Here is a 27,819-nt window from a genome sequence, read left to right as displayed (position 1 = left end):
ACACACACACACACACACCCGCAGTGCCATTAATGAAGAGTTACTGACGCCCGCAGCGCTGTTGGGTCCCGCAGAGACAGCAGGAGATGTGGCAGACGGGGATCGGACCCAACCACTAGAGGTTGGAGGTGAGGAAGATGAAGATGTTGAGTGAGGAAGAGTCGCGGGACCATCTGTCAGAGACGAGCCGCCACACGGAGAGCGTGGCAGCAGACTGAACCAATGAGAATTCCTCTCCGTCAGAACCTTGTGGAGCTGCTGGTTGGCGTGCCTGAGGTAGGTGCTGGGAACTGGAGCGGGGCTGCTGGGTAACGCAGTCTGTTTTGTCTCCTCAGACATCATGGCCACCTCCAGCAGCTTGCTGAGCTTGGAAAAGGAGCCTGGTTTCTGCAGGAACAGGTTGAGAGGATCCACTTCATTCGGAGACGCGGGTTCATGTTTCACATCAGGGTCTGCGTCTAAACATCTTTCTTTAGGCGTCTCCAACCGTTCTTCTTTCACTTGGACGAGAGAAGTGTTCTTCAACCTCTCCCTCTCTCTCTCTCTCTGCAACTCCTCCGGACCTTAAAGGGCACAGGGAAAAATGTACAGTAAAATACACACTTGTTCACCTTGAATAGAAAGTGTTTCTTCCTTGTGATTGCAGTAATGGTAGCCATGCAAACATGAAACCATGATGTCTCACCCTCGCTTCTCTCCATGGCTTCCACGAACACCCCTCCACACTGCGGCAGCACCCAGTATCGGCGTTTATACCGGTCCTGCCCGAACATCACGGAGCCAAGCGAGTGAGACACTTCAAACAGCTTCCGGCGGACCTGACTCTGTTGCTACGGGAGACACGGGTGAGAATTGATACACATCCTGACACAAATAACACTTTACAGTTACATCTAAATGATTGTGTAAAATCACGTTCATCGCATTAGCTGCAAAGCTGTCTGAATCAAGCGATACATCATTTGCTTTTTATTATTTTGGCTCGTGACTAATTCATCCCGTCCAAGTGATTTACTGCTTCTTATTGAACACCTGAAGCATGAGATGATATTTTCTGTTCGTGAACATTAGGCCACAAATGATGTCGACTGAGCTTTGCATTTATTAAACCCACAACATTCCTTTAGTATTAGTTCGCAAGCAAAAATATCGGTCAATGGGGAAAGAAAAACAAACTTTTATTAAGTACTTCATTCAAGTTTGTTTTTCTTTCCGCATTGGCAGATAATTCGATCAAGAAAATTGTACTATTTGTAGGTAGAAACAGATGTTTATCAACCTTGCTCAGCTTCTCGATCTGTTTTTCTAGCTCTTCAATACTTGAGGCTTGATTGCCTTCATCCTGCAAGACAAGATCAAGTTATTAAACAAAGAAACGTTCACTCAAAAATGAAAATTCTCTCATAATTTATCATAAACTTACACTCACTATTAATCATAATAATAAACCATTCATATTTTGAGCTTATTTAGTCAAACTGAAACCAAAACGCATCCATCAAACCTTCTTCCAAATGAACAAACTCATGTCAGGTCACGCTTTACCTCCTCTTCACACGCATCGGCTTTCTTTCCTCTCTTCCCTCCATAATCCTCTTCATCATCCTCTCCCTGCTCCTCACTGTCCTCATCTTCCTCTTCATCATCATCTTCGCTCTCTCCAGCTTTACGCTTGCGTTTGCGTCCGGTGGCAGGCGTGCTGAGAGTCTGACGCTCTTCCAACCCTCCGTTACGTTCTCTCTTCCCTGTCCTCTTAGAGTGAACTCTCTTCAACCTGAACAACCACAACACAAAATACCAGTACTCAAACCTGGCACCACATCATAATGAACTCTTCTCAAGGGCTGAGAAGAAATGAAGAAATTCATAACAATAAGTAAAGAATAAATCGCGTTTCTGGGCATCTGGGGATATTAATATACAGTACGTGTATGATGTATGTGATGGTGTAAGCATCTCACTTTCGCAGGTTTCCCTCCATCAACCATTTTTCTCGTCGCAGGCTGGTCATACTGTCAATGTTTCGGTCTATCTCACTGTAAAAGCACAAAAGAAAAGAAAATCTTTTGTTCTCATTTGAAAAATGTGAAATAAAATATGACGCACCGGCAGTATTGCTATAATGTGTACGACAGATATATATTGTATATATAAACAAGAGAAAATCAACAAATATTAATAACTGATAAAACTGCGGTTTTGCGTTATTCGGAGCTGTAGGGTCATTAAAAGCAAATATTGTTCGAATATCCCCTCCAAACCTCCCTTCTGGCCACTACTGTAAATATATTGTTGCAAAAATACATTGAGCGATTAAACTGAAAAGACGTTCTGATCACCTGATGACACTCCTGCTGCAGGTCAGCTCATTGGCCAGGAAGGCCAGTATAGAAGCTTTCTGTGAGGGTGCGTGTGCTTGGAAAGCTTTGGTCTTCAAGCTCTCGGCTAACGGCGCTAAATCCGTCTGTCCACACTGAGCCTCCATATAGATCTGTAGCACCTCTGAAACATTGTCCCGATCGAGCCTGACATTAGTCACATGGTCTCCAAGAGCAGTCTTGGCCTAAACACGTCCGAACCAAGAAGAGAATTACACCATGAGAGATTTAAGATCTGTGAATTAAGACATTCAAAGAGAAGTGGTGTGTGTAGGTGTGCGTGTGTGTAGGTAGGAAGGGTAAACACTACGGTATGGGGACAAAATGTCCCCACAAAGATGGACATTTTTTTGTCCCCATGAGGAAACAAGCTTATAAATCATACAGAATTCACTTTTTTGAAAATCTAAAAGAGCAGACAGTTGTGTGTGATTGTTAGAGTTAGGGGTAGGGAATATGATATACAGTTTGTACAGTATAAAAACCATTGCGTCTATGGAATGTCCCCATAAAACATGGAAACCCAACATGTGTGTGTGTGTAGGTTTGTGTGTAGATGTGTGTGGGTAGGTGTGTGTGTGTGTGTGTAGGTGTGCGTGTAGATGTGTGTGTGTGTGGGTAGGTGTGTGTGTGTGTGTGTGTGTGTGTGTGCGTGCGTGCGTGCGGTGCCGTGCGTGCGTGCGTGAGTGCGTCGTGTGTGTGGTGTGTGTGTGTGTGTGTGTGTGTGTGCGTGTGTGTGTGTGTGTGCGTGCGTGCGTGCGTGCGTGCGTGCGTGCGTGCGTGCGTGCGTGTGTGTGTGTGTGTGTGTGTGTGCGCCCAGTCACCCTGTATCCAGGAGGGAGTCCGGGGTCACATAAAGCCGCAGACAGCATGCGCACCAGCAGGTCTTGGAGGAAGGTCATGTGGTCTCCTACGTTCAGCAGCCCGGCCTGGAGCACAGCGAGTGACGGCACTTCAGCGCTGATGTCAAAACCCAGAACCTTCCCAAAACAACGGAGGAACTGCATCACCATCAGACAGTCTGCAAAACATCCTCCCGGCAAGACGAGACCTGGAATCCGTGACAGCGCTGGTAGAGGCTGAAAGAGAGAGAGAAAGAGATGCGCAGATCAAACGTTCGGCAGACATGTTAGATTACTGGTTTAAATGACTGTTTGCATTCTCAAATACAAAACTGAGACCAAGCTTTGAGAAAAATTTAAGGAGGATTGGCAACAAAGTCACTTTTTTGCTACTTTTAGTTTGGTGCTTTACAGCTCCTTTCCTTCATTCAGAATGCACAAAAGAGTGGTCAAGAAATGATTTGAAAATCTACGGTTTTGTTTTCTGCGGGTGAGAGTCACACAGGTATGAAATGAGATTGGAGTTAACGGTGAACACGCTGTGTACATGTCCGGGTGAACTGTCTCTTTAAGCCGTCGATTCATAAAGCAGGCGGGTGAGCTGTCGTGATGTGATTCACCTTGTGATCAGACAGACACATGTCTTCATTGGGTTTGTTGAGTTCTCTGCTCATCTCCAGCTCCAGCCGTCTGAGCTCCTGTCTGCGCTCCTTATTTATCCTCTTCTCATCTCGTTTCTCCTGCTTCACACGCTCCTTCTCCTGAAGGGACCAATCAGAGGAGCTCACAAGTAAGGGACAATGTACAGGCAGCCGGTTGTTATCCCGCTTCTTACACGGCTACTTGCCACATGAGAAAAATTTGAGGTGAAATGTGAATTTGAAATATTTTTACCGAATGCAGACCTTCCGTGAGGAAAAGCGGTTTACTTTTGATTTTAAGGTAAGAAACGACGTTCAAAGGTCACGAAAAGCCAATTTGGTTGAATCATTTGTAAATGTAATGTCATACTGTATATGTTATTAAAATGTTTGTAAATATTTAATTTGTCAAAAAATCCTGTCAAAAAAATGATTTGCTGCATCCGGGTTACCGTGTGTTATTAGTTTTGAGAGGTTGTTGTCTGGGAATAACGAACCTGCAAATGTTGCAACTGGCCAATCAGAATCAAGCGTTCCAACGAGCCGCGTAATAAAGCTGAATATACAGTATGTATGCCTGACAATACTTCATTCAGGTTATTCAGTGGAAAGCAGATGAGAGGGTGTAATGGTGTGAAGAGAGACAGCGAGCGAGAGGTGGAGGAGAACACACCTCAGCTTTCTTTCTGGCCTCCATCGTCTTCATCAGCATCACATGCTGCCGATGCCTCTCCCGTTCCTACAACACCACAAACACAAACATCAGCACACGAGAGAAACAAAGAAAAAATAAAGAATGAGACGGAAAGAAAGTACACACAAAAGAATAAAACGATGAATGAACGGACAAAACAATGCGCAAATGAATGAAGGATCAAATCACATTTTGTATGAGATGTTGTAGTAGAAAGTGCTTTATAAATGTGCGTTACAGACCTAGAAATTCATTTATTTATGCATTGAGCAGTTTCTTTACCCAAAACAACTTACAATGCATTCGAGGTTTCTATACGGGCAGCTCGCGGCCATTTAGTGCAACACAAGCAAAAAGAAGAGATATCTGTTTCTTTCACAGTGGATCAAGATCTGAACAAGATGCAACACATTCAAATCAGTGAAGTTGAAAAAATATTATCAGTTATTTTCGGTTATTGAGAGACACTTTATACTATCATGAAAGAAACGGACGCTTCAGGCGCATGCAAGTCAATGCACATGAACATTTCACAGTTTTGGAGTGAATGTTGATGATTTCTATATACAGAAAAGAACAGTTGATGATGTGAAGCTGTGTTGAGGAGTTACTGAAAAAAATAAAGCTTCATCAACACTGGAAACAATCCTATGAATTACAACAATCACAAATGAAAATCCGACAACATCTTGCAACTGACATACAGATCACAGCTCTAATTCTAATTAAGACTTAATTAGATGATATAAATTATATTTTAAGACAATATATATTATGCAGCCTTTACCTTGAATATGTCTATGATATGTCTATGATGCCATATGTGCGCTAGGTTTTGGGGCCTGTTTGTCTTTCTCAAGCGCAAGTATGCAGCGAAGAAATGCAGAGCATCATGCAGACGCACAAAACAACTTCATCACAATCAGCTGAATGTAAACATACCCATACCATATCTAGTCTATGTCTCTCCAACTCCTGGTCGAGAGAGTTGGCAAAAGAATTATGAAGACAGGAGAAAACAAAATCAATGTACAACACCTTACTAAGTAAACGCAAAATCCATATGCTGACCTATTTTTATTATATTGTAAAAAAATAAATAAAACGCATACAGGTTTGAAACACAAGCGTGAAGGGAAAAAAGAAAAATGTTTGAATATTCCTTTAAAATAACATTTAAAAACAAAGAGGCAGGATTTATTTAAGGAGTGTTATAGAGGCAGGAGATTGAGAGAAGATCTGATACCTGGAGCTTCAGAACGACGGCCTGCTGTCTGCGCAACTCCTTCTCCTTCACACAGAGAGAAAATCAATTAAAACCCAAACATTTCCATTGCTCAGACTGAAAGTGAAGAAAAAGCCAAAGAGAAATATTGAAAGAGGAGGAGATGCAGATGGTTTCCTCCGTTTATTTCCTCAGCATATTGCAGCCGCTGGGTTTTGATTGACAGGCGCATTTTCAGGGCACATGAATGTTAACGTCAAATCAAAATAATACAGAATATCACAGCGTTTTCATTTGAATACAATCTGCGTGTGTGCGTGTCACAAAAACACTGCGCTGCTCCACTGTCACAGATATCTGACAATCACAAAATGTCTCGACCTTCATTCGTTTCTCAGCTTCTAGCATTCTGGCATTTGCAGCTTCTTCCTTCCTCTTTCGTTTTGCCTGGAAATATAAATAAATGAATTTAAAAAAATGATATGAGGATATATCGTATGAACTACTGATTCTCTTCATAAGTACCTCCAGGATTTGCTGAGCACGGAACTCCTTCTTCATCCGGATCTGCTGGATTCTTTTGATCTTCTCCTGTGAAATGTGAGAGAATGAATTCTTGCCTGGATTTTTGTTCACGATAAGGCCAGTAAGATGCATTAAGAAAGTAAATAAAGACCTGCTGTTTCAGAATCTTCATTTGCTCTTTCTGTTTCTTTCTCTCTTCTGCCTGCATGATGGCTGGAAATTCAGAGCAGATGGTGAGAGAGTAAACATCCATTCACACGAAGAATGATAACTGTATGATAACTATATTAATTATTTTATTCATTCTAAGCTTATGCGATGCAACTTTATATATTGAAAGTAACCTTAAAGCGAAGGTATCATGCTACGTCATGCATTCTGACTTCTTTACACTGTTAAACGTGCTGGCTTCTCAAGCTTAACATGGCCAACTTGTCAAAAAACGAGTTGAACGTAAGACGTAGTATTTCTGTGCTCGATTCACTCCGCAAGGTTTTTTTCGAACATGGATTCCTGTTTCATAACAAGAGTTCTTAGTCCCTTATTGGACAATTCTCCAGGAAAAGCAAGCCCACGCGTCAACCAGCCAGTGTGAGAAAGAGCACGCCCATCAATGCCGCTTCACCTGGCTGACAGAAGTTTAGCTGTGTTTGTTTGCTCACTGCATTTCAGTGATGAATGTTATATGGTGGATATAACGCTGGATTTGGAGATGGTTTGAAACTGATAGATGGAGCGGTCCCAGCGCTAAAAGATGCTGGACATGAACCGCACGAAGTAAGTCAAACTAAGTCATATGTTTGTTTTGTTGGCAATTGGCGTGTACGTGCATAATGTAAACAACACGAACTTATAGTGAATCAATGTGATGTATCTGTCTTTTATCAATTTGCTCAAACAAAATAAAATAAAAAAACTTCCAACTTAGCTCTGTGTACTGTGGTAGGCTATATGAGACCAGTTTTTTTTTTTTTTTGATTGCGCTTATGTTTTTTGTTGTCCTTATGTTGTCCCAATTGCTTCCATTGTTTACCTCATCTGTAAGTCGCTTTGGATAAAAGCGTCTGCTAAATGACTAAATGTAAATGTAAATGTAATGTAAATACTCGTTGAAGACACAAACTACGAAGTATGCGACAGAAACTGCGTGTGTTACCTCATCTTTAAATTCAAGGAGATTTTGATAAGCTGAATTTGATTGAATTTTGATCATTTATCAGCTGGAAACAAAAACCGCTCTGTACGTCATCCCAACAATATTATTTCTCTGCATGGTTATTGTTATATTTGTGATGTGGACTATTCTCTTAAAGGGGTCATATGACACGGCTGAAACGAATACTATCGTTTGTTTTAGATGTAATGCAATGTGTCTACACGATTTAAGATTCAAAAAGCTGTATCTCCTCTTTGCCCCGCCTCTCTGATTTTTTACAAAGCCCATGGCTCTGAAAAGCGAGGTGTGCTATGATTGGCCAGTTAACCAGTGCGTAGTGATTGGTGGAATACTGCAAGCGTGTGACGGAAATGTAACGCCTCTTACCATATTTGGAACATCAGGTTCCTCTTCAATTGTACTGACAGGTACGCCCACCTTACTTGTGTATACATTTGGGCGGTCTCAGTCAAATCAGACCACCAACTGACGTAGATTTGTGGGGGTGTGGTTACATGAGGCGTTTCAGGCAGGTCTGGGTGAGCATTCGCTTTTAGATAGAACGCATCTTTTGTTCCCACACTTTCATTTGTGCAATTTTACACGTCTAATACATGCATGGGCAACTTATAACACAGCAAAGACACAGAAAAACACGTATTCACGCCATATGACCCCTTTAAATTTAGAGTGGCGTTCACAGTTATCGTCCGTGGTATCATCCTTGACATTAAAACAAAGAAAAGTCTGAAGAAAGATCAAACTCATCTCTTACTCTGTTGTCTCCTGGCCTCTTTAGCTGCTCGTGCCAGCGCCTGTTTCTCCAGTTTACGAATCAGCTTCATCTGAGCCGCTTGCCGTGCTATTTCTGCCAGATTCAGAAAATCTTTAGGACTAATTCATCAACAAGCCAACAATAAAAACATCCAGTGAAGATGTGTGTTTTAGTTTTGCGAATAAAGTTTGCATTATAGAAATTCAATTCTTGGACTTTAATCTAACAGATCAGTTTTGAGTATATAACATTAACAATGTAACGATGTTATTAACAATGGTGTGTTGGTTTGTGTTTGAGAAAGGTCAGCGGTACCCTGAGCCTCCAGTCTGCGCAGCAGTTTGACCTCGGAGACACTGAGACCATCAGCTTTACTCTCATCAACCCCACAGACTCTCCTGCTGGAGTGAGACGGGCTAACAGCGGGGACACCCGAGCGCTTGGGGTTCCTGGGACGACCCCGTCGACCTTCCATCGCCAGGATACGACTGACGACCTCCTCCTCCTTCAGCAAGTACCACTGCGCCCCCTGAAAAAGGTCAACATACTTGAACGTAAAAAAATATGCCAAGCTGCACATATTAGAGATGGTCAGGATCCATAAAGGGACAAAAACACATGGAAGAAATCACCTGAGGTCCATCTCTGGCTTCATAAAAGTCGCCAACCTTTATTTTAGCACTGAAGCAAAAATGATCGCGAGCGATGTCACTGATTCCATGTTTGGTCAGATACTGTGTGCGATAAAACATAAAAGTTTAAAGGTGCAAATCCGTTACTTTTGTCTCTATATCTCCATACTTTGTTACTTTGTTCTTCATGTGGATTGAAATCAAATGACATCAAACTGACACATAAAAAAACGTTTTAAAGATGCAATATTTATCTTTATCTAAACTGTTTTTTAACTCTTGTTTTTTCTTCCGATAAATCTAGAAAAATACAAAACAGAACTATTTTTAGACTTTTGGACCACCTTGCATGTAAGCATTATATCAACCACCATGTAGTAATAATTGCACGTCTTGCCTTCATAACGTCAGGATACTGTTTGATCTTCCTGCCGCAGGGAGCGTAATACGCCACCACCCCCCGTAACCGTCCACATGTGTTTGTGATGCGCGTCTCTCTCTGCCATCTGCAAAAAAGAGTTTTCATTTCATGACCTTTGAGTCCGACAGAAATCTTTGGAAACATGCGAGGGATAATGCACGCTCAGCAGGTCACCAGACATTATATATTATTTTTTTATGAACCTCACTCTCTCTCTTCGTGCTGAAATACAAAAAGTCCTCACCAAACTTTTCCATGATAAAAGCTCACGATTATCTAAAATGTTTAAGAGAGGTGATGCTAAAGTTGCAGATCACTCATGTGCAGGCACCTTCTGGGGATCATGTGTTTGTGCTTTTATGTCATTGACTCAAAGAGAACAAGAGTTTGCATACAGCCTGCAGAACCCACCCATATTCCAGAGGTTTCCGAAGCGCAGTCTCATCCGTCACTCTTCTTCTTTTCCCTGACAACATCAGATGAGAATAACAGAGACTTTAAAGCAGAGGTAACATGCAAAAAACGAGTTGGATGTATGACGTTGTATTTCTGTGCTCGATTCACTCCGCCAGGGTTCGTATAGGTTACCGAAAGTTTTTTCGATAATGAATTCCCGTTTCGTAACAAGGGTTCTTAGTCCCTTATTGGACAATTCTCCCGGTAAAGCACACCCACGCGTCATCCAGCAAGCGAAAGAGCACGCCCACGCGTCAACCATCCAGCGTGAGAAAGAGCACGCCCATCAATGCAGCTTCACTCGGCTGACGGAAGTTTAGCTGTGTTTGTTTGCTCACTGCATTTTGGTGATGAATTAATCACAGAGGATTAATCAAGTAAAATTGTTAAATGAATCCAACGTAAAATGTAAATGCTCTTTTAAAATAATTCAAAATAAATCGTCAACAAAATAGTCAAGAAAAATCATAACCACTCGATGTCAGATGTCCAATAAACATGTCTCTAAATAAAAATGTTGCAATTTGAATCAAAAACAGTCCAGTAAAACACAGCTGTAATAACACATTTTTACATTACCTGGGGGTGTGGCCACACCGTTAGAGGTTAAAGGTGACTTGTGATTGGTTGGTTCTCTAAAGGTGCTCACAATAGTAGGCACTCCCACCGCAGGGGTCCTGTGGACCTGTAGATTGAGAGGGATGGGGCTGGTGGTCCGGCCAAAGGAGGTGTCTAGCGAAGATGATAAGGGTTTGAGAGGCATTCTTTCAACTTCCGTATCCGAGTGCACATCTTCATGTTTGGCATCATCTTCATCGTCAGAATCGCTGTCTAAATTACTGTCTGAATCTAAAGAGGACAGAAGAATGGAAGCATGAATGTGTGATTTCATAAGTGTGGACTTTTTTTCACTAATCTTTATCTCTTTGACCGTCAAGGATCACTCACTCATTGAAAATGGGTACAATTTTACAACTCGTGTACAACTTCCTGAGATACAATCATGCAAACTTTGGGAAAAGAACACCAAACGCACTTTTTCTCATTTTTGGACCGTCACCATTGGCATGTAATACAACAAGGATTGCTGAAGTCAACAAATGTTAATAAAAGATCTACCAATCTCTGTATAAAAATAAAATAATAAGGCTGTCGTCTTTTTCACTTCCTGTAATTTGGCGTAAAACTTTGGGTTTAAAATTGTCATTTTGGCCCCCGTCGACAAAATAGTCGATTGCTCTGTAAATATGAATCCATGCCATTTAATACTGTTTTTTTTCCATCATTTATGTGTTTCTTTCTCCAGAAAAAGAATGATCCAAATCAAATTCATTAGCCGGAGACCTTCTGATGAGATACCCTGACCCATTAGTTTTGAACAGTCCCGTCCTTCAATACTGACCTGACAGACTGTCGTTTGAAACATCATTTTCCTCATCCATTAATGAGTCTCCAGAGTCATTACTGCTGGTGAGATCTGACTCCGCCCCTCTGAATTGACCCATCAGCGTCTCCCTCCCTCTCTTTAACCCTCCCCTCCCTGATTTACAACCGTTTCCACTGCTAGCTGCTGAGGTTAAAGCAGACGAGGTGAAGGTCCGACCCATTTCCACGGGTTCTGTCGAGGGCTGCCAGGTCCCCGTCGTGCTGAGGTTGACGGGGCTGTTGATGGCCAGTAGAGGTTTATCAGGGGCGCGTGAGTTTTGCGATCGAGGTTTGGTTATGAGGGCCAGAGGAGCGTCCTGAACGCCGTTGGGATGGTGGCTCTCCATAGGAAGTAATGGGAGGAAGAGATGGTTGAAGAAAGATTTCTGACTGAAAGATGGTGATGAGATTTTCGTCTGTGCACCTCTGAGTGCTGAGGATAAGGCTTGCTTCATGGGCTCCTGAGGTAGAAATGACTGATGGATGTTGAGAGAGAAAGGGAAAGAGAGAGAGAGAGAGATGGACAGATGCAATTACTTTATCCGACTCATTTCAATGAATTATAAACAACGAATCCACCCAAACATGCAGTTATACTGGAACACATTATGTGACAATATAATATATTTATTATCATATGTAAGTGTTATTGTATAATAGAAATGTCATATCTTAAGTAGTTTATGAGTTATTGTTTTTATTACAATGAAGAAGATGAACTGTCAATCCACACCAGTAAAAAGCTACATAAAATAATGGTTGGGAGACAATTACAAAGTATGAATTTCAAATCTACACACTTTTAAGAAATGTGTTATCACCTGTCTGAGTTTGCTGAAGTTCGAGAGGGTCTCGTCGAGGTAATTCCTGCCTGATTTGAGGTGATCCGACTGGAGAGACGGGGCTCTTGAGGAGGGTGATCGGGAGGCCGGTATGGGAGGAGAAGAGACTGAGAGAGACTTCGGTGATGGGGTGAGAGAAGCAGATTTTGGAGAGGAAGAGAGCGAGAGAGGGTTTGGTGATGGGGTGACAGAAACGGGTTTTGGAGAGGAATGAGAGAGTAATTTAGGCGACGGGACGTCCCGGTCTTTGTACGGCTGTGTGACAAGTCCAAGTGGATTCGTGCTGGTTGGTGAACCTGTAGCCTGGATCACACTGGTGTGTTTCCCGGGCACGTCTGAGGGTCTGAAGACCTGGAAGAGCAGAGGGTTTGATGCCATGTGTGTTGAGGTGAAAGAAAGACGGTCCCTGGCATCCAACACTGTCTGCATTTCCCCCTGAATGATGAAATTAACCAGTTCACCGTTTACATCTTTAGAAGGAACTGAATTGTAATCAGACTTCACATGTCTACTAAAAACGCAAAACTCACATTTTTGTTATATAAGGATGCAAAGTCACCATGTATATAAAAATATTCTATTACTTTTTACTTGATCGCATTTTTGACATTTTGTTTTTAAATCAAAGATTTAACAAAAAAAATATTTAAAGAGACAGTTCACCCAAATATGAAAATGACTCATCATTTACTTACCCTCAGATAGCTGTACAAATGTCTTTGTTCTGTTAAACACAAAGAAATATATTTTGACGAATGTCAGTAACCAAACAGATCTCATATCAGTATTTATGCCAGTGAATGGGGGATGAGATCTGTTTGGATATTCTTCCAAATATCTTCCCATGTGTTCAGCAAAACAAATAAATGTATACAGGTTTAGAATAACTTGAGGGTGAGTAAATGGTGACAGAATTTTTCACATTTTTGGGTGAACTGTTCCTTTAAAGTTCTTCAAAATTATATTAAACCAACAAAACCACAAACCGTCTTCATCCCTCTTAGATCTTTTCCACATTCAGATTCCACACTATCATCAGTCTGATCATCGTCATCATCGTCATCCTCCAAGTCATCTGAGTCAGAGCTGTGTAGAGCTTCACTCGAGCTGTCAGAGGTGGATGCTGATTGGCTGTCATGGTTGATGTGGTTTGATGGTGATTGGCTGTCAGTGTTGATGGAAACGACTGGCAGTTTTCTGCAAAGCTTCTGTAAGCAAGAGCAATGTCAGTCAACATGAGCGACACCACACACGTACATGGACACACGCTACACGCACACACACACACACACACACATAACCAGTGTTGGGTAAGTTACTCTCAAAAAGTAATAAATTACTAGTTACTAATTACATATTCAATAGTGTAATTAGATTACTGTACAAATTACTCTCTCCAAAAAGTATTTAGTTACTTATTACTAATTACTTTCTATATCCTTTATATCAACCTTGATTAGTTAAGTGATTCAAGGATAGACATGAAAGGGCTCGTTTAATTCATTCAAATAAATAATATTAAACTACATAAAGTTCTCTTATTAACTGACCAAAGTATTACAAATGTGAGAATAATATATTAAAGCGCAGATTTTAAAGTTAGACTCTGAATTTTGATGTCAATTCCACTATTGCACACACATACAGTATATTACACAAAGTATTTAGTTTAATTACATCACAAGTAACTAATTAAATTACTGAAAAAATAAGAGTAATCCCTTACTTTACTTTTTCAAGGGAAAAGTAATTAAATTACAGTAACTAATTACTTAGTAACTAGTTACACCCAACACTGCACATAACACAGTGCAGTCGACACGTCAGATTAAATCATTCAAAAATATGTGCAAGATTTTTAAGCACAGGTATATTCATATTCATAAAACACTTGTATATGATTGTCATTGTTTTGTTTAGCAACATATCATCTACAATATTACAGTTATTCATGTAATTTGTTTATATCATTTATATCATACTAAGAAGGTGACTCCTTCTTATTTCGTTTTAAATGTCCTGTAATCTTTACCCCTTTAGTCTTGTGTCTGGTCTCGTCCTCCAGGTGGTTTATGGCTGGTTTTGGGATTCTGGTTTGATCTGAAGCGGTGAGGACTGGAGAGGGTGTGGAGGAGACGGGGCTTGACTTTCCTTTTCCATTGACCGAACCATTCAGTCCTGTTTTTACAAATACACACTAGGTTATGATACAAAACCAACACATTTAAAATTTGAGTTCCGAAGGCTGTCTACGGAAAATATTTGAAGGCATAATTGCATTACAGTGAATCTGTGGAATTTAAGATATTGAACTATAGTAATGTTGTTCTGCATAGCAGCCTTGTGAATGAAACAATGTGCATAAAGAAAAGAACTAGCCTATATACACAAAACTGAATTAAATAAATCGAAAACTACAAGTGTGTAATGTTTCTGTTTACTGTATGTGGGTGGGACACGTGAATGCAGCTTATTAGATTTTGAAACAATTTTTCAGATTTCCCAAATTGGAAAACATTAATGTGAGTGTGACATGTCTGTGAAACCTGTGAGAAGTTCATTTCACGGGCACAACAGAGGTGTAAATTGATGTCTGCATGTAATTGACAAAAACAAATGTGGTCATGAACGTGTCAAAAATAATGACACCGGGAACCGAGTTATTATAATTTTGATTTGAGTTTTATTTAGTTTTATTAATATTTTCAATTAGCTTTTATTTTTAGATTTTTTGTTTTTATGTTAATTGAAGTTTTAGCAATTTTGGTATATGCTTTTGTCCTTTTATTTGAGGTTTATTTATTTGATTATTTTTATGTTGCTATATAAGATTAATTCATTTTTATTTTAGCTTTTGTTTATTATTATCATTTTAGTGCTTTAAACTTATTTCAGTTTATTTTTGAGGCAACATTTAAATTTTTCATTTAATTTAAGTTTTTCCAATCATTTTTAGGTCAACATTTTAATGGATTTTAATGAACAGAAGCGTTTTCAAAGTTTTAATTTTAGTAAACTAAAATAACCTTGACCGGGAAGAGTAAATACTGTGAAATACCAGCAGGCTTTTTCTGTTCTGAGGTGATACAGTATCACAACAGTTCACTATGAATGCTTTACTATAGATACAGTATCAGATGTCATACATTTATTCAGTTCAAATGAAACCAAAAGTACAGAATTAGTTATGTAGTTTTCAACATTTGGAGCACACCTCTAAATAAAACTTAAAAAGGTTATTCACAAGGATGCCACAGAAGAACCATTTTTGGTTCCCCTAAGAACCTTCAGTCACAGGTTTTTTCTTAACTTTTTATAGTCTGAAGAACCTCTAAAGAACCTTTACAAAAATATTCTTCATGAAACATCTTGTAGGATGTTTTAAAATGCTTTCTATGAGAGATTCTTCATGCACCTTGAGCAGGAGTAAATGTGTTCTTACTGGGAGCTCTGGACTGGATGAGATTCTGCTCCTGGTTTAGTGACGGCATGCTAAACAAAGCTGGCAGACCCAGAAGATGAGGAAATAAAACAGCTGACCCTTGACCCTGAGCATCTGCAAAACGCCAGCAATCTAAGAAAAGAGAGCAGCACAGAAGTGTGTGTGTGTGTGTAATTCGTACCAGTGCTTCCTTGCAGACTTTCATTATAAACATACTGAAGACGGTAAATCACACCACACATTATTTCCACAAGAGCTCGTCCCCTGTGTGCGCCTCCCACATACAAGACACACAGCTGCACAAACAAGACTCTAAATAACCATTTTATGACAAATAATAAACCTTCCGTGCCCTAGAACACACATGTAAGTGCAAATACATATAACAACCTCAGAAGCGTCACTTTTAGGCATCAAAACTGTCAACCGTTTTTCACTGTTTTCAAGTGTTGGTTGTCACAAAGTGTTTACAGAGGTGCGTGTGTGGCTCAAACTGAAGTTTCAGGCTTTTATAAATGTCACAGCGTCAGTGTGCGCCGTCGGCCTGATGGAGTGTGCACTAAAGGTGAATCATGCCACTCCAGTGAGTTTACAGGAAGAGTTCAAAATAAACGACAGAAGGAAAAACTTCAACGTGAAGAAATCAAGCTTACCAGTGTAACCTTTTTTTAAAGAGCCAAATCTAAAAACTGTTAATAAATACATAAATGAATAAAATATGAAAATTAACCAAAAATAAATAAAAACAAGTAGATAAAAACTTTACAGGAATATTGCTGTTGAGCAGAAATCTCTATATTTCATGATTTCAATTTTTTTTATAAATGTGACCCTGGACAACAAAACCAGTCTTATGGGTAAATATTTCAAAACTCAGATTTATACTTCGTCTAAAGGCTGAATACCTAAGCTTTCCATTGATGTATGATTTGTTAGGATCGAACAATATTCGGCCGAGATACAACTGTTTAAAACTCTTGAATCTGAGGGTGCCAAAAATCGGAATACTAAGAAAATCGCCTTTGAAGTTGTCCAAATGAAGTCCTTAGCATAGCATATTACGCACAAAAATAAAGTTTTGATATATTTAGGGTAGGAAATTTACAAAATATCTGGTAGCACTTTATTTTACAGTCCTGTTTCCCATTTACATACTGTGTAATAACTGTGTAATAACTAGGTACTAACCCTGAACCTACCCCTAAACTTACCATGTAGTTACCTTATATTACGCAGTACTTTCTTAGGTAAGTACACTGTAAGTACACTATACTGTAGGATATACACGTACTGTAAAATAAAGTGCAACCAAATATCTTCATGGAACATGATCTTTACTTTATATCCTAATGATTTTTGGCATAAAAGAAAAATCGATCATTTTGACCCATACAATGTTAAAAAAATTCCCGTGCTACTTATGACTGGTTTTGTGGTCCAGGGTCACAAATAATTATTATTGGTCACATTTCATGTTTGTGTTTGGTCAATTTATAATCAATGAAAATAATTAAAAAGACTTCGACAACACTGTGTTTAAATAAAAAAATTAAAAAACTTTTGGAGATATAAGGTCCAACAGCAACAATTATTCTAAACATATGACCATTTTTTCTACACCTGAACACAAAATTCTGTTAACCCCATTCTTGCATTCCTAGTGTCTCATTTTGAATGGTATTGAATGGTATTTGTGCCATTACCATGGTAAAACTACTGTAACTTGCATGATCTTGTGGCTCATCACTTTAACTTATTACACTTTAATGGTACCAAACCTGCAGGGAGAGACTGTGTCTAGGTTTTTAAATGTCTAAGCAGACTTTACCTGGTAAAGCTCCGAGCTGAGACCGAGCGGCCAGAGCCAAGGACATCCCCAGAGTTCCCAGACCTCCAAACTCAGATCGGACGGGAGCAGAGGAGTGATGCATCATGGGAAAAACCCCAGAAACTGAAGAAACTCCCAAGCCGTGATTGCCAAGCATTCCAAACAAATGCCCTGAGAAACATTTACCAAAAATCACAAGAATCACATCATGCGTGAATCACTGATAAAGCCCATCGAGAAATGTTCATTAGGGGCTGTCCATCAATTAAAAAACTACATAAAATGAATTACTTGATATGCAAATTAATGTACCGCATGAATGGCATCTGAATATTTGCTGTTAAAAATGAGACAATATTGAAGCAGACAACAATACTAAATAGACACAGAACACACAAAAGTGGGAAATTCAGAGGGCTGTGGTGTTTAAGGAGGCATTACTTTACAAAGAACATCTTTCTATACATTACCGATTTATTCTTAATTCACTTTCTAAATTAAAAACAGATCAGTTATCTTATCACTATATTATTGGGTTGTGCATCACTTCTTTAAAGCACACGCATAAATCTGAAGCTCTTTACAAACACTAAAGTCTCTGCTGAAGAGGACTGATGGCTTTTTTTTTTAAAGTCATTTACTGTTAAAGCTCCCGCGGGATTCGCTGAGGATAGAGGAAGACAAAAGCAGAACGCAGGAAAAACTCTCTTCAGGTTCCCAACAACCGTTACACAAAACACAAGAATTTGAATGTCATTCTAATGAGCTGCATATTTAGCGTCAGCTCCTCTGAGGCCCGGCCCGTCGACACAGGACGAGACGCTGAATATAAATGGTTGAAAAGATCCGCAGAAAGGCTGGTTAACAACCTCAAACCCCCCCCCCCCCACACCGCCGATGACATCTGCAAATAGCCTTTAAATATTAATGCACTCCACTCTTCAGAATAATCAAATCCGCCCGGCCGTCCAAGAGGTTCGAGAAATAAAACAAAGACTTTCACAAGATGCTTTTGTCTGTCATTAACTCAAAATGAGATTTAAAATTGTTCAAAAATCATGTTTTTTTATTATGTTATCATGTTTTGATTGTGTTTTATTGTGTTAGGTAGCTGTATTTTTTGAGTTATTATGTCTTAAATCAAAACAAACCAATTGCAGTTTGATTGATATTAATTGGAATGCACCAAAAAAACATTTTTAGTTATCTCATTTTGGAAATAAACTCTTCATTTGTTTAAAGTAATAATTCATGACAAATCTTACAACATCTTTCCATTCTGTCTTCCAATAAATGCGCTAATTTAATTACATCAACTGAAAATTCCAATAAACGTCAAACTTTCCATGCACGTCAGTATATTTTCTTAAATAATTACAATAATAAAAGTGTGAAGTTAAAAACTAACATAAAGACACAGACCTGTAAACTTGTAAGTCTTAATCCAAATATTATTTCCAAAGTTTACAAATGATGGAGCACACCTCCCTTACAAAAAATGACCATGGGTTTACAACAGTAACCATATTTTAACACGGTTATACAAATAGTAATCAATCTGCCAATTACAACATGTTAAATTTTCCTAAGCGCTCCGGTTAAATTAGGATACCTAGGTCATAAAATATCTTTGTGTATGTGTGTGTGTAGTGAATGAGTCAAATCCATAATTCATGAACGATGAACAAAACCTCTAACCGCTTTTTTTTTGCTCTAATAGAAAAAACCTCTCTTGACATTTCTTATCATGAGAGAGAACAAAGACGCAGGGAGCCCAAAAAAGCACAAATTGCAATTTATAAATTTGCATATTATTTTTTGGTCATGCTAATCTGACAGCGTGTGCGTTGACAGCAGATCTCCTCCCGCCTGGAAGATAATGACTGACCAGGATGAGTTCAGAATAAAAGGACATCACAGGGCTAAACAAGAGCAAAAGCTTGTCAGCAGATGTACGAGTCTGTTTAATTCTTGTTTATTAATGAAGCGGCTCGTGAATTTTTTTGCTGCACTGTCAGAAAAGCGCGAGACAGCTGCATTTAAGATTCACACAGCGTAGTATTGCTGCTTTCTAATAAGGTGTGTGTGTTTTTGAAAATAATAGACAGAAATAATAATAGACAGTATTTGTAGATAGAAATCTTCGGTACATTCCTTTATGTTATTCTGTAAATGTCGTCCAGATGTGTTTTCATACCTTTCTTATTGTTTGTGGTTGGTGAGGAGTCTCTGGGCTTCTCTTTGGATCTGATGGGGGTCTGACCAACGGTTGAGCGTTCCAGTCTCTCTGCAGACTCCATATCTGACAAACAAAAGATGCAAAATTGATCAGTAATCTATATTTATCAATGATCATTTTAATGGGCTTCAGTGAGGAGATAAGAGCATCTGTGATGTTGAGATGCCGCTGTTGTATTATGTGTTCATGTCAGTTCAGTAAATCAAAGTGTGAGCGTTGCAGACATGCACATCTATCACACGTGTCTTGCGTTCTGGTATCAGTGCACAACTAAACACCAGAATGACCCTGATGAAGGACACGTCTGCGGGAGAGAATCAGACGCATGATTTACATGAGAGACAAATCAGACCAGAGACACACACACTGTATTCAACCTGTCAACTCCGACAGTTACAGTACATTAGCTTTGGCTATAGTTTAAAATCCAAGAAAAAGTGACTGCATAGTGAATACATGACTTGTGAACATATACACTGATTATTGTCAAATCCAGTTCTTTCACTTACAGCCACAGGAAAAAATAAGGGACCGTTCCTAACTCAAGATGTATTGTGTCTGTTGAATTTCCACAAAATAAATCCTCAAGAGTGACATAAAGTCATCCAACAGCAATGTGAACGACTGACAGCATGAGAAGACACATGAAAACTGTGATCAAAATCGAGGTTAGCATATATAAAAAAAATATTTTGACCTTTTCCTAAATACATGTAAAAGTATTACTGTTGTATTGCTTAAAAGTGAATGTGAACTTGCTTTCTTTGCAGTATTTGGGGTCTTAAAGAAATACACAGCATCTCTTTTCTGTTATTTTCACCTGTTTCTCCAAATAAAATGCAAATAAATGCAAACAACAGAAACAATATTTTTATTTGAAATTTGGGAGAAATAGTTCTAAGAATGAAACAAAAATGATCATTTTGCCTAAACACATACCTATAAATAGCATATTTAGAAAAATTCAAATAATTTTGAAAGGGTCTGTTAATTTTTTCTGGGGTGAAATGTGACGTGGACATGCTTTCGTGAAAATCACCCATAAAGAGAAACTGAATGAAACCTGACGAATAATACATGAGAACATTCCGCTCAGCTTGTTTACAAACACATTTACATTATTCCTGCACTTCTTCTGTCCCTGGTGACATCACACCATCATGTGTGTGACAAGCAAATATGAAGATCCAAATTAAGGTCCTGAAACAAGACACAAACATCTCATTTATTTTTCATCTAATGCAGAAAGTGCACGAGAATTCAGCTTAGCTGTGTCTCTGGTGAATTTAACGGGCGGGGAATGAGTACACAGATATTAACACATTTTTGTGAGATTACAGCCTTTGCCAAAGTCATTAGAGTAAGCAGTCTAAATTACAGACATAAGGATATTAAAAATAAAAATGCTCAATCCTTCATTGAGAGACTCCTAATGATCTTCTACATTGTAACCAACCATCGTAATCAGAAAACAGTCAACACATTTCATTAAAAACAGAGCAGCGCTTCTATGCATGGATTTATTTGCATCATGTAAACAGGTGAGTGTTGGAAAATAAGCGGCAGAAGGGCGAGTTTTAAAGCTCAGAGGTTCACAAATGTTTTGAGATCGGACAAATGATTTTACAAAGAGCTAACATTTACCCAACCAAAATAAAAAACAAAATTTATTAATACCATAATTCATTAATGTTCAGCCAAAAATTACAATTCTTTCATCATTTACTCACTGTCATGTCATTCCAAACCCGTACGACTTTCAACGGTTTGCAGACCGTTGATAACCAAACAACACTGACCAATATTGACTTCATTATATCTGACCCTGGACAACCAAACCAGTCTGAAGGTTCAGTTTTTCGAAATTTAGATTTTTACATCACCTGAAAGCTGAATAAATAAGATTTCCATTGATGTAGGGTTTGTTAGAATAAGACGATATTTGGTTGAGACACAACTATTTGAAAATCTGGAATCCACGAGTGCAATCTAAATATTGACAAAATCGCCTTTAAAGTTGTCCAAATTAAGTCCTCAGCATAGCACTCACAAAAATAAAGTTTTGATAAATTTACGGTAGGAAATAACAGTCAGTTCTGGTCCTTGTTTCTGATTGGTTGAGCCGTGTTCTAAGCCGTTATCAAATACCCAGTAACCCACTGCTTATTGGGGCTTATTGCTTTATTTTAACTCACCCTTCGTGGCTCAAGGATTAAGGTGTTGCCAATAAATTTTCAAAAGAAGGTCAAAACCTCATAAAGACTTGCACTTGGCAACAGATTCAAATCCCAGAAGAATATGAGCCTGATCTGTGGAAATTAGTTTTGATAAAAAAAACGGCACATGCAAAAACATTTACCCTTGGGTAAAAGATCAAATGAGACTTGAGAAATCGCCCCATTTCTCCCATCAAAACAATTACACACAACCAACTTTTGTGTTGTTTCAAAGTTCTGATAAGTGTTGCAAACAGCAGGAAAAAACACAGCAAATACAAATAATGAAAAGAACATCCGATTCAAAATCCAAGTGCTTTAAATCAATAACAACAAAGCACAGAGGTCTTGAAATGTCTTTAAAGAAAGTAAAACCGCAAAAGAGTTTTGTTTTATATATTATTCATCTTTCATTATTGCAAATTGACCTAAATATCGACTCGTTATTTATTCTTTTTTTGTTCTCTATAGAATATTAAATTCTTAACAGACAATTTCAACAAACAGCACAACTCATATTCTTTGTTTTAATACAAATGTCAAACAAAATCCTCTTCTGTCATCAATTCAATGTATTCCAGTAAACCACGTACCACAGCACTGTGAATGTTAATGAACAAATGATTTTGTTAAAGTAATCAAAAATCATCAAGTATACTGTGCTAATGCCACCGGCCAACACACATTCATCTTTAAAGAGAAGAGACAACAACCAACTACTTTAAACACAAATGACTGTATTTAAAAGAAATATACAGTAGCTTTAAAAACAAGTGAAGACAACACAGAACGTGTCACTACATGGGTCCCTGTAGGCCATTTCTCATTATAAATTCAATATGATGCAAATGTGAACAGCAGCATTATTTTCAAATATTACAACATGAGATACAATTCCCAGGACGCATCTCACCAATTCTACATATGAGGAGTGTGTCTGAGGTGATCTATATACATTTATAAGAGACCTGATTAGTGTGTGTGCGTGTGTGTGTGTGTGTGTGTGTGTGTGTGTGTGTGTGGGTGTGTAAGTGTGTGTGTGTGCGTGCGTGTAGGTGTGTGTGAATGTGTAGGTGTGTGATGGTGTGCGTGTGTTCATGTTTGTATATCCCGGTGGGGACCTAAACCTGAATACACACCAACTCAAGGGGGACTCGTGTCACCGTGGGGACCAAAATTGAGGCCCCCATGGGCAAAAAAAGCTTATAAATTGTACAGAACGATATTTTTTAAAAATCTAAAAGTGCAAAAAGTTTTCTATGATCTTTAGGGTTAGGGATAGAGGATAAAATATACAGTTTGTACAGTATAAAAAACATTACGCCTATGGACTGTCCCCACGGAGATAATAAACCAGACATGGGCGTGTGTGTGCGTGCGTGCGTGCGTGTAGGTGTGTGTGTGAATGTGTGTAGGTGTGTGTGTGTGTGTGTGTGTGTGTAGGTGTGTGTGAAGGCATGTAGGTGTGTGTGTGTGTGTGTGTGTGTAGGTGCGTGTGTGTGTGTGTAGGTGTGTGTGGGTGTGTGTAGGTGCGTGTGTGCAGGTGTGTGTGTGTGTGTGTGTGTGGATGTGTGGATGTGTGTGTTGGTGTGTAGGTGTGTGTGTGTACTAGATGTGTGTGGGGGTGTGTAGGTGTGTGTGAAGGCATGTAGGTGTGTGTGTGTGTGTGTGTGTGTGTAGGTGCGTGTGTGTGTAGGTGTGTGTTGGTGTGTGTGTGTAGGTGTGTGTTGGTGTGTGTGTGTAGGTGTACTGGGTGTGTGGGGGCGTGTAGGTGCGTGTGAATGTGTAGGTGTGTGTGTGTGTGTGTATAGGTGTGTGTGTGTACTAGGTGTGCGTGCGTGTGTAATTTATACACAGTTTTTTAACAAGATACACTCTTACATTTACTTCTTCACACATCCTCTCTGCACAGCTAAATTCATAATATAATATTGTGTAGAATATATTTTTATTAAAAAAGAAACTATACCTCTGGTTATTGCAATAATTACACACCGCAGTACGACAGTGTGCATTCTGCTGCAGAAAGACACATCACGCATGTCAATGAGCCACGCCAATAAAAATCAACCGGAAACACATGCAAGTTACAACAGAACCTACATGTCCCTTTTCTGTACAATAACTTCCCTTTCTGAGCAAAAACACTCATGTCAGAGGAATTAGAGCTAATATACAGTAGAAGTCAAATGTGCAAAATCAGAGAACGTGTGTTATGTGTTTAAAGAGTGAGAGCTGGCTCACCATTGAACAGACTGTACAATACATCATTAGTTAATCCTTTAAATATCTCATTTAAAGATCAGGACGCTTTAGTCGCATTAATTATCCTAATTGTCAAACAAGATAAACAACAGGCGCAAACAAATTGCCTTTCAATTTCTTTAAAATATATTGTGAAGGATTTGGTTAACATAAAAGATTTGTACTGCTTATGATTGGGTACATGTTTGTTTGGTGAATTACACATGAACATAGGCTATAGTAAACAAGTGTAATTGTGTCGCATTAAATACGCGTGCGCGAGTAAAGTTTTATGAATCAGATGCAGTTGTTTGTTTCATTGCAATAGCATCACCTCTCCGGAGTCCTGACAATATGAATGTTGATCATTTTCCATGTCTCTTGTCAATAAAGCAAGGACAGTAATTGATCAGATCAGTCATGCAGGATTCTCCTGAGCGAGGAAGGTCATCTCTGCTCGTGCCCGCCAGCGTGAGGCCGATGGGGGGCGAATCAGCAGCGCTTCTTTCCGCCCGCCATTTTTCTTCGCTGACAAAGGCTCCATCTGCCACCGAGCCATTTGCAGCCTGAGAGTCAGAATATCAATGATTTCCAACCCTTCTGCACGTCTGTCTTCACCTTCATGTGATCTTCAGAGGCTCAATAAAGAGCTGACAGAGAGATTCTCTCCCTCACTCTCATCCCACTAAGTGCCATATGCGATGCTCAGAGACAAAGTGTTATTTTTGTGCTGATGCTGACATTTTGACTGCTGGTCTGTGCGGATGCAAAATTGACCAACAGATTCACCAACAGAGAAAAAGAAAGCACTCCCTGTTACAGGTACGTGCACAAAACTGCTGTCCAGACGCCGACTGACCAGACAGCGAGGCAGCAGTCTTCGGTTTGAACAAAACAGTAGCCAAAGAGCGGAAGTCATCTCTGATACTACAGCATGAACTCTGAGCATGGCCATTCGTTTTCTCTGACCTCAGACATATTCTCTCATGATGACTGTGTGTGCAAGTGCCGAGTTTGTCATCACTTTCTTCAGCGAGCGAAGCTTTACATCAGAACAAGGAATTCTCCCTTTTTGACTCCCACTCACAAAAACACTTTTTGCCCAGTCAAATATTTTTATTTAACTAGAAAAAAGTTTATTCATTTTAAAAGTTGCCATATTATAAGAAATATATTGTTTTTTAGTTTTTTCAATGCACATTTTGTCTAGTTTTAGTCATCTCGTGGCCCCCTTAGAAGTCAGCTGGGGCCCCCTTGTGGGCCCCGGCCCCCCTGTTGAGAACCACTGGTATAAAATATATTCAAAAGTTTTCACTTACTGTTGGTGACAGGCCTTTACTTTAGGTGTGTGACATCACTGTGACATCATCACTCAAGAGCCTGCAATCAACGCATGAAAAACAATTTTAGTGGTCTCTAAAAATCAAAATCAAGAGCTTTTCTTACACTGCTGGTAAATTGGCAATCGCTGTTTTCCTAATGTAAGCACAAACCTCAAAAAAGGCTGATTTGTGAAAAGAAAAAGATCTTTGCCATTTTACAATCAAAATGTTTGATCTAGTTTAGACATTTTACTAGACAAACAGGAAAAATATTAAGAAAATATTTTTAGCAGTGCTTTTATTTCTCTCATTCATTATAAATCAGATCATCCTGTTATATTGTATCAGTGAATACTGTCACATGTACAACTTGTCCCACATGTCCTGGACATCCTGCCAGTTTCTAATATTATCATATTAAATATCACCACACAGGAGTGTTTAGTAGAAGTGTTAAAGGAAATGAAGCCAAATGTCCTCCATCACATCTGCTATTGATTTCTCATACACACATTCATATATTTTCATCCTATCCATTAAAGAAAAAAACAAAGTATATACAAATAAAAAACAAACGTGTAATACCCTAATTTTCAACATTCACAATGTGTCCACAGTATGGAAGGTAAATCCTGCCAAATTTAAATAAATAAATTAAATGATGAAAATGAAAACCAGATGAACTATTTCATTATGCATAACTGCATGCACAATATGTGCCAAAATGAAAAATAAAATGAAATTATTTTATTTTCATTTTTATACTGACAATGAGTTGTCCCTGTCAAATTGAAAAAGAAAATGCAATTGGTGATTTGACATAAAATCTTGAGGTAAGACTGCCAATATGAAAATGAAAAGGCAAATGTGAACAAGCGCCTAACAAGGTCATTCGTATGGTTTGTTTTCCCCCACGGCATAGACAACAGATATGACGTTTTTGTGGGCGTTCCCAGTAAGGCAGACGCTCATCCACATCCACTGATTAACATGTAATTTGCATGACTTTGAAAAATGAAAATAATAATGAAAATCAAATAAAAGAGAAAATCAAATGAAAATAATAATGAAAATCAAATAAAAGAGAAAATCAAATGAAAATCAAACGTCACATTTTTATTTAAATTGTGTCAGCATTATTGCGTGAGCAACAAATGTTTTTGCAATTTCTATTTCACATTTGCCTTTTCATTTTCATCTCGTCTTGCCTCAAGATTTAAGTGAAAATGAAATGTCAAATCACCAATTTCAATTTATTTTTCATTTTGGCACATATTGTTCGGGCAGTTATGTATAATGAAATTGTTAACCTGGTCTTCCTCTTCATTTTCATTATTTAATTTAATTATTTAAATTTGGCAGGATTTACCTTCCATACACATGAGGTTATAATAAAATAGAAAATAACTCCATTGTGAATTGAATTAATGCTCCACAAAATGTCACTGATGTAAAAAACGTTATATGAGTAAATGCATGATAAAGAGACAACATTTTCAAACAGCAACATGGATACCTGTATTAATTATATTGGACTATTCGTTAAGGTGGATTAAATGGACCAACTAAATGGTCCAGTCTGTTACTGTGTGGTTTGATACTATTTGAAGAAAACCGCAAATACTGAGGTTTAATACCAAAGCAGCAATGCAAGACTGCAAAGTGTTTACAATGTTGGACACATTGGCGACGTGTTGGCTATCACACATTTGTGTACTTGTGTGTATACTGTTACTGTCCTAGGTCACTGCATACAATACTTGAAATCACTGCATGAAACCACAGGCCTGAATTTCCTTTCATTCAGCTCCAGACAGCACACTCTCAAATTACACATCATCATATGGAACAATCTGACTATATAGACCACAGACAGGGGGAAAGACAGGTAGGGAATAAGCATGCAGATGAAGTCAAGTCGTTCCGTATGGAATCTCGCTGCTCTGACATTTATGGAAATCACCACCAGATGAAGAAAACAGCCGAGGAAAGAAACAGATTGTGCTGCTGGGAAAGTGATTTTGAGTAATATTAATCAACCTGAAGGGTAAAAATCCTCCTGGAAAACCTACAGCAGACATGTTCATACGCCGCATTCTCCACGAGTGAGCAAACAAAAATGCTGAACGCGAATAAAATGTGCATTTACAAGTGTCGACATACATCTGTGAGAACGCTGAAGAAATAATAATGAGAAAATGTTCCGTTTTAGATGATCCACTTCTTAAACCTCCAGGGTTTGCATGCAAAGTGGTGCCGCAACGCTACATTATACATTTACATTTGTGCCGCATTGGGGGTCTAAATGCCGTCTTCAAGACCCCCAAACAGCTCAACAGAAGACAGACCACTCGAATCGCCCTGCAGGAGCTTGGCATTCTGATTAATGAGCGTAAGACTGTGAAGAGAGAACCAGAGGAAATATGATGGATGATAAAGTGAGGACGCATCACTAATACAGACAACCCTAAGCTTAATTTGCTTTAAACACTCCCAACAAAATACAGATTTTTTCT

The 27,819-nt window shown here is 38.9% G+C and overlaps 1 protein-coding gene across 5 annotated transcripts in view; it reads right to left on the bottom strand.

The window, feature by feature from the left end:
• Window positions 1–27,819, bottom strand: part of LOC130555835 (bromodomain adjacent to zinc finger domain protein 2B) — a 36,865-nt gene that overhangs the window by 5,972 nt on the left and 3,074 nt on the right. For 2 of the 5 annotated variants that reach the window (XM_057336334.1, XM_057336336.1), the window contains exons 2-28: window positions 19,480–19,584; window positions 17,283–17,453; window positions 15,455–15,586; window positions 14,045–14,190; window positions 12,999–13,220; window positions 11,992–12,447; window positions 11,148–11,646; window positions 10,325–10,594; window positions 9,701–9,755; window positions 9,266–9,374; window positions 8,869–8,970; window positions 8,552–8,765; window positions 8,237–8,329; window positions 6,457–6,518; window positions 6,306–6,371; window positions 6,162–6,227; window positions 5,802–5,846; window positions 5,504–5,530; window positions 4,535–4,600; window positions 3,841–3,981; window positions 3,203–3,457; window positions 2,340–2,563; window positions 1,962–2,036; window positions 1,546–1,774; window positions 1,280–1,342; window positions 686–830; window positions 19–563 (exon numbers count right to left, since the gene is read on the bottom strand). In XM_057336334.1, coding sequence (XP_057192317.1) covers window positions 19–563; window positions 686–830; window positions 1,280–1,342; window positions 1,546–1,774; window positions 1,962–2,036; window positions 2,340–2,563; window positions 3,203–3,457; window positions 3,841–3,981; window positions 4,535–4,600; window positions 5,504–5,530; window positions 5,802–5,846; window positions 6,162–6,227; window positions 6,306–6,371; window positions 6,457–6,518; window positions 8,237–8,329; window positions 8,552–8,765; window positions 8,869–8,970; window positions 9,266–9,374; window positions 9,701–9,755; window positions 10,325–10,594; window positions 11,148–11,646; window positions 11,992–12,447; window positions 12,999–13,220; window positions 14,045–14,190; window positions 15,455–15,586; window positions 17,283–17,453; window positions 19,480–19,582 — 4,581 coding nt within the window. In that variant the 5' untranslated portion in view covers window positions 19,583–19,584. Of the gene's footprint in view, window positions 1–18; window positions 564–685; window positions 831–1,279; window positions 1,343–1,545; window positions 1,775–1,961; window positions 2,037–2,339; window positions 2,564–3,202; window positions 3,458–3,840; window positions 3,982–4,534; window positions 4,601–5,503; window positions 5,531–5,801; window positions 5,847–6,161; window positions 6,228–6,305; window positions 6,372–6,456; window positions 6,519–8,236; window positions 8,330–8,551; window positions 8,766–8,868; window positions 8,971–9,265; window positions 9,375–9,700; window positions 9,756–10,324; window positions 10,595–11,147; window positions 11,647–11,991; window positions 12,448–12,998; window positions 13,221–14,044; window positions 14,191–15,454; window positions 15,587–17,282; window positions 17,454–19,479; window positions 19,585–25,300; window positions 25,362–27,819 lie in introns of all 5 variants that reach the window. The other 3 variants (XM_057336335.1, XM_057336338.1, XM_057336337.1) reach the window with 3 other exon arrangements.

Source organism: Triplophysa rosa, linkage group LG6 (genome assembly GCF_024868665.1).
Source record: "Triplophysa rosa linkage group LG6, Trosa_1v2, whole genome shotgun sequence".
NCBI classification, from domain to species: domain Eukaryota; kingdom Metazoa; phylum Chordata; class Actinopteri; order Cypriniformes; family Nemacheilidae; genus Triplophysa; species Triplophysa rosa.
Note: the sequence above shows the minus strand (reverse complement) of the source record. Positions and strands in the feature narration are given on the sequence as shown.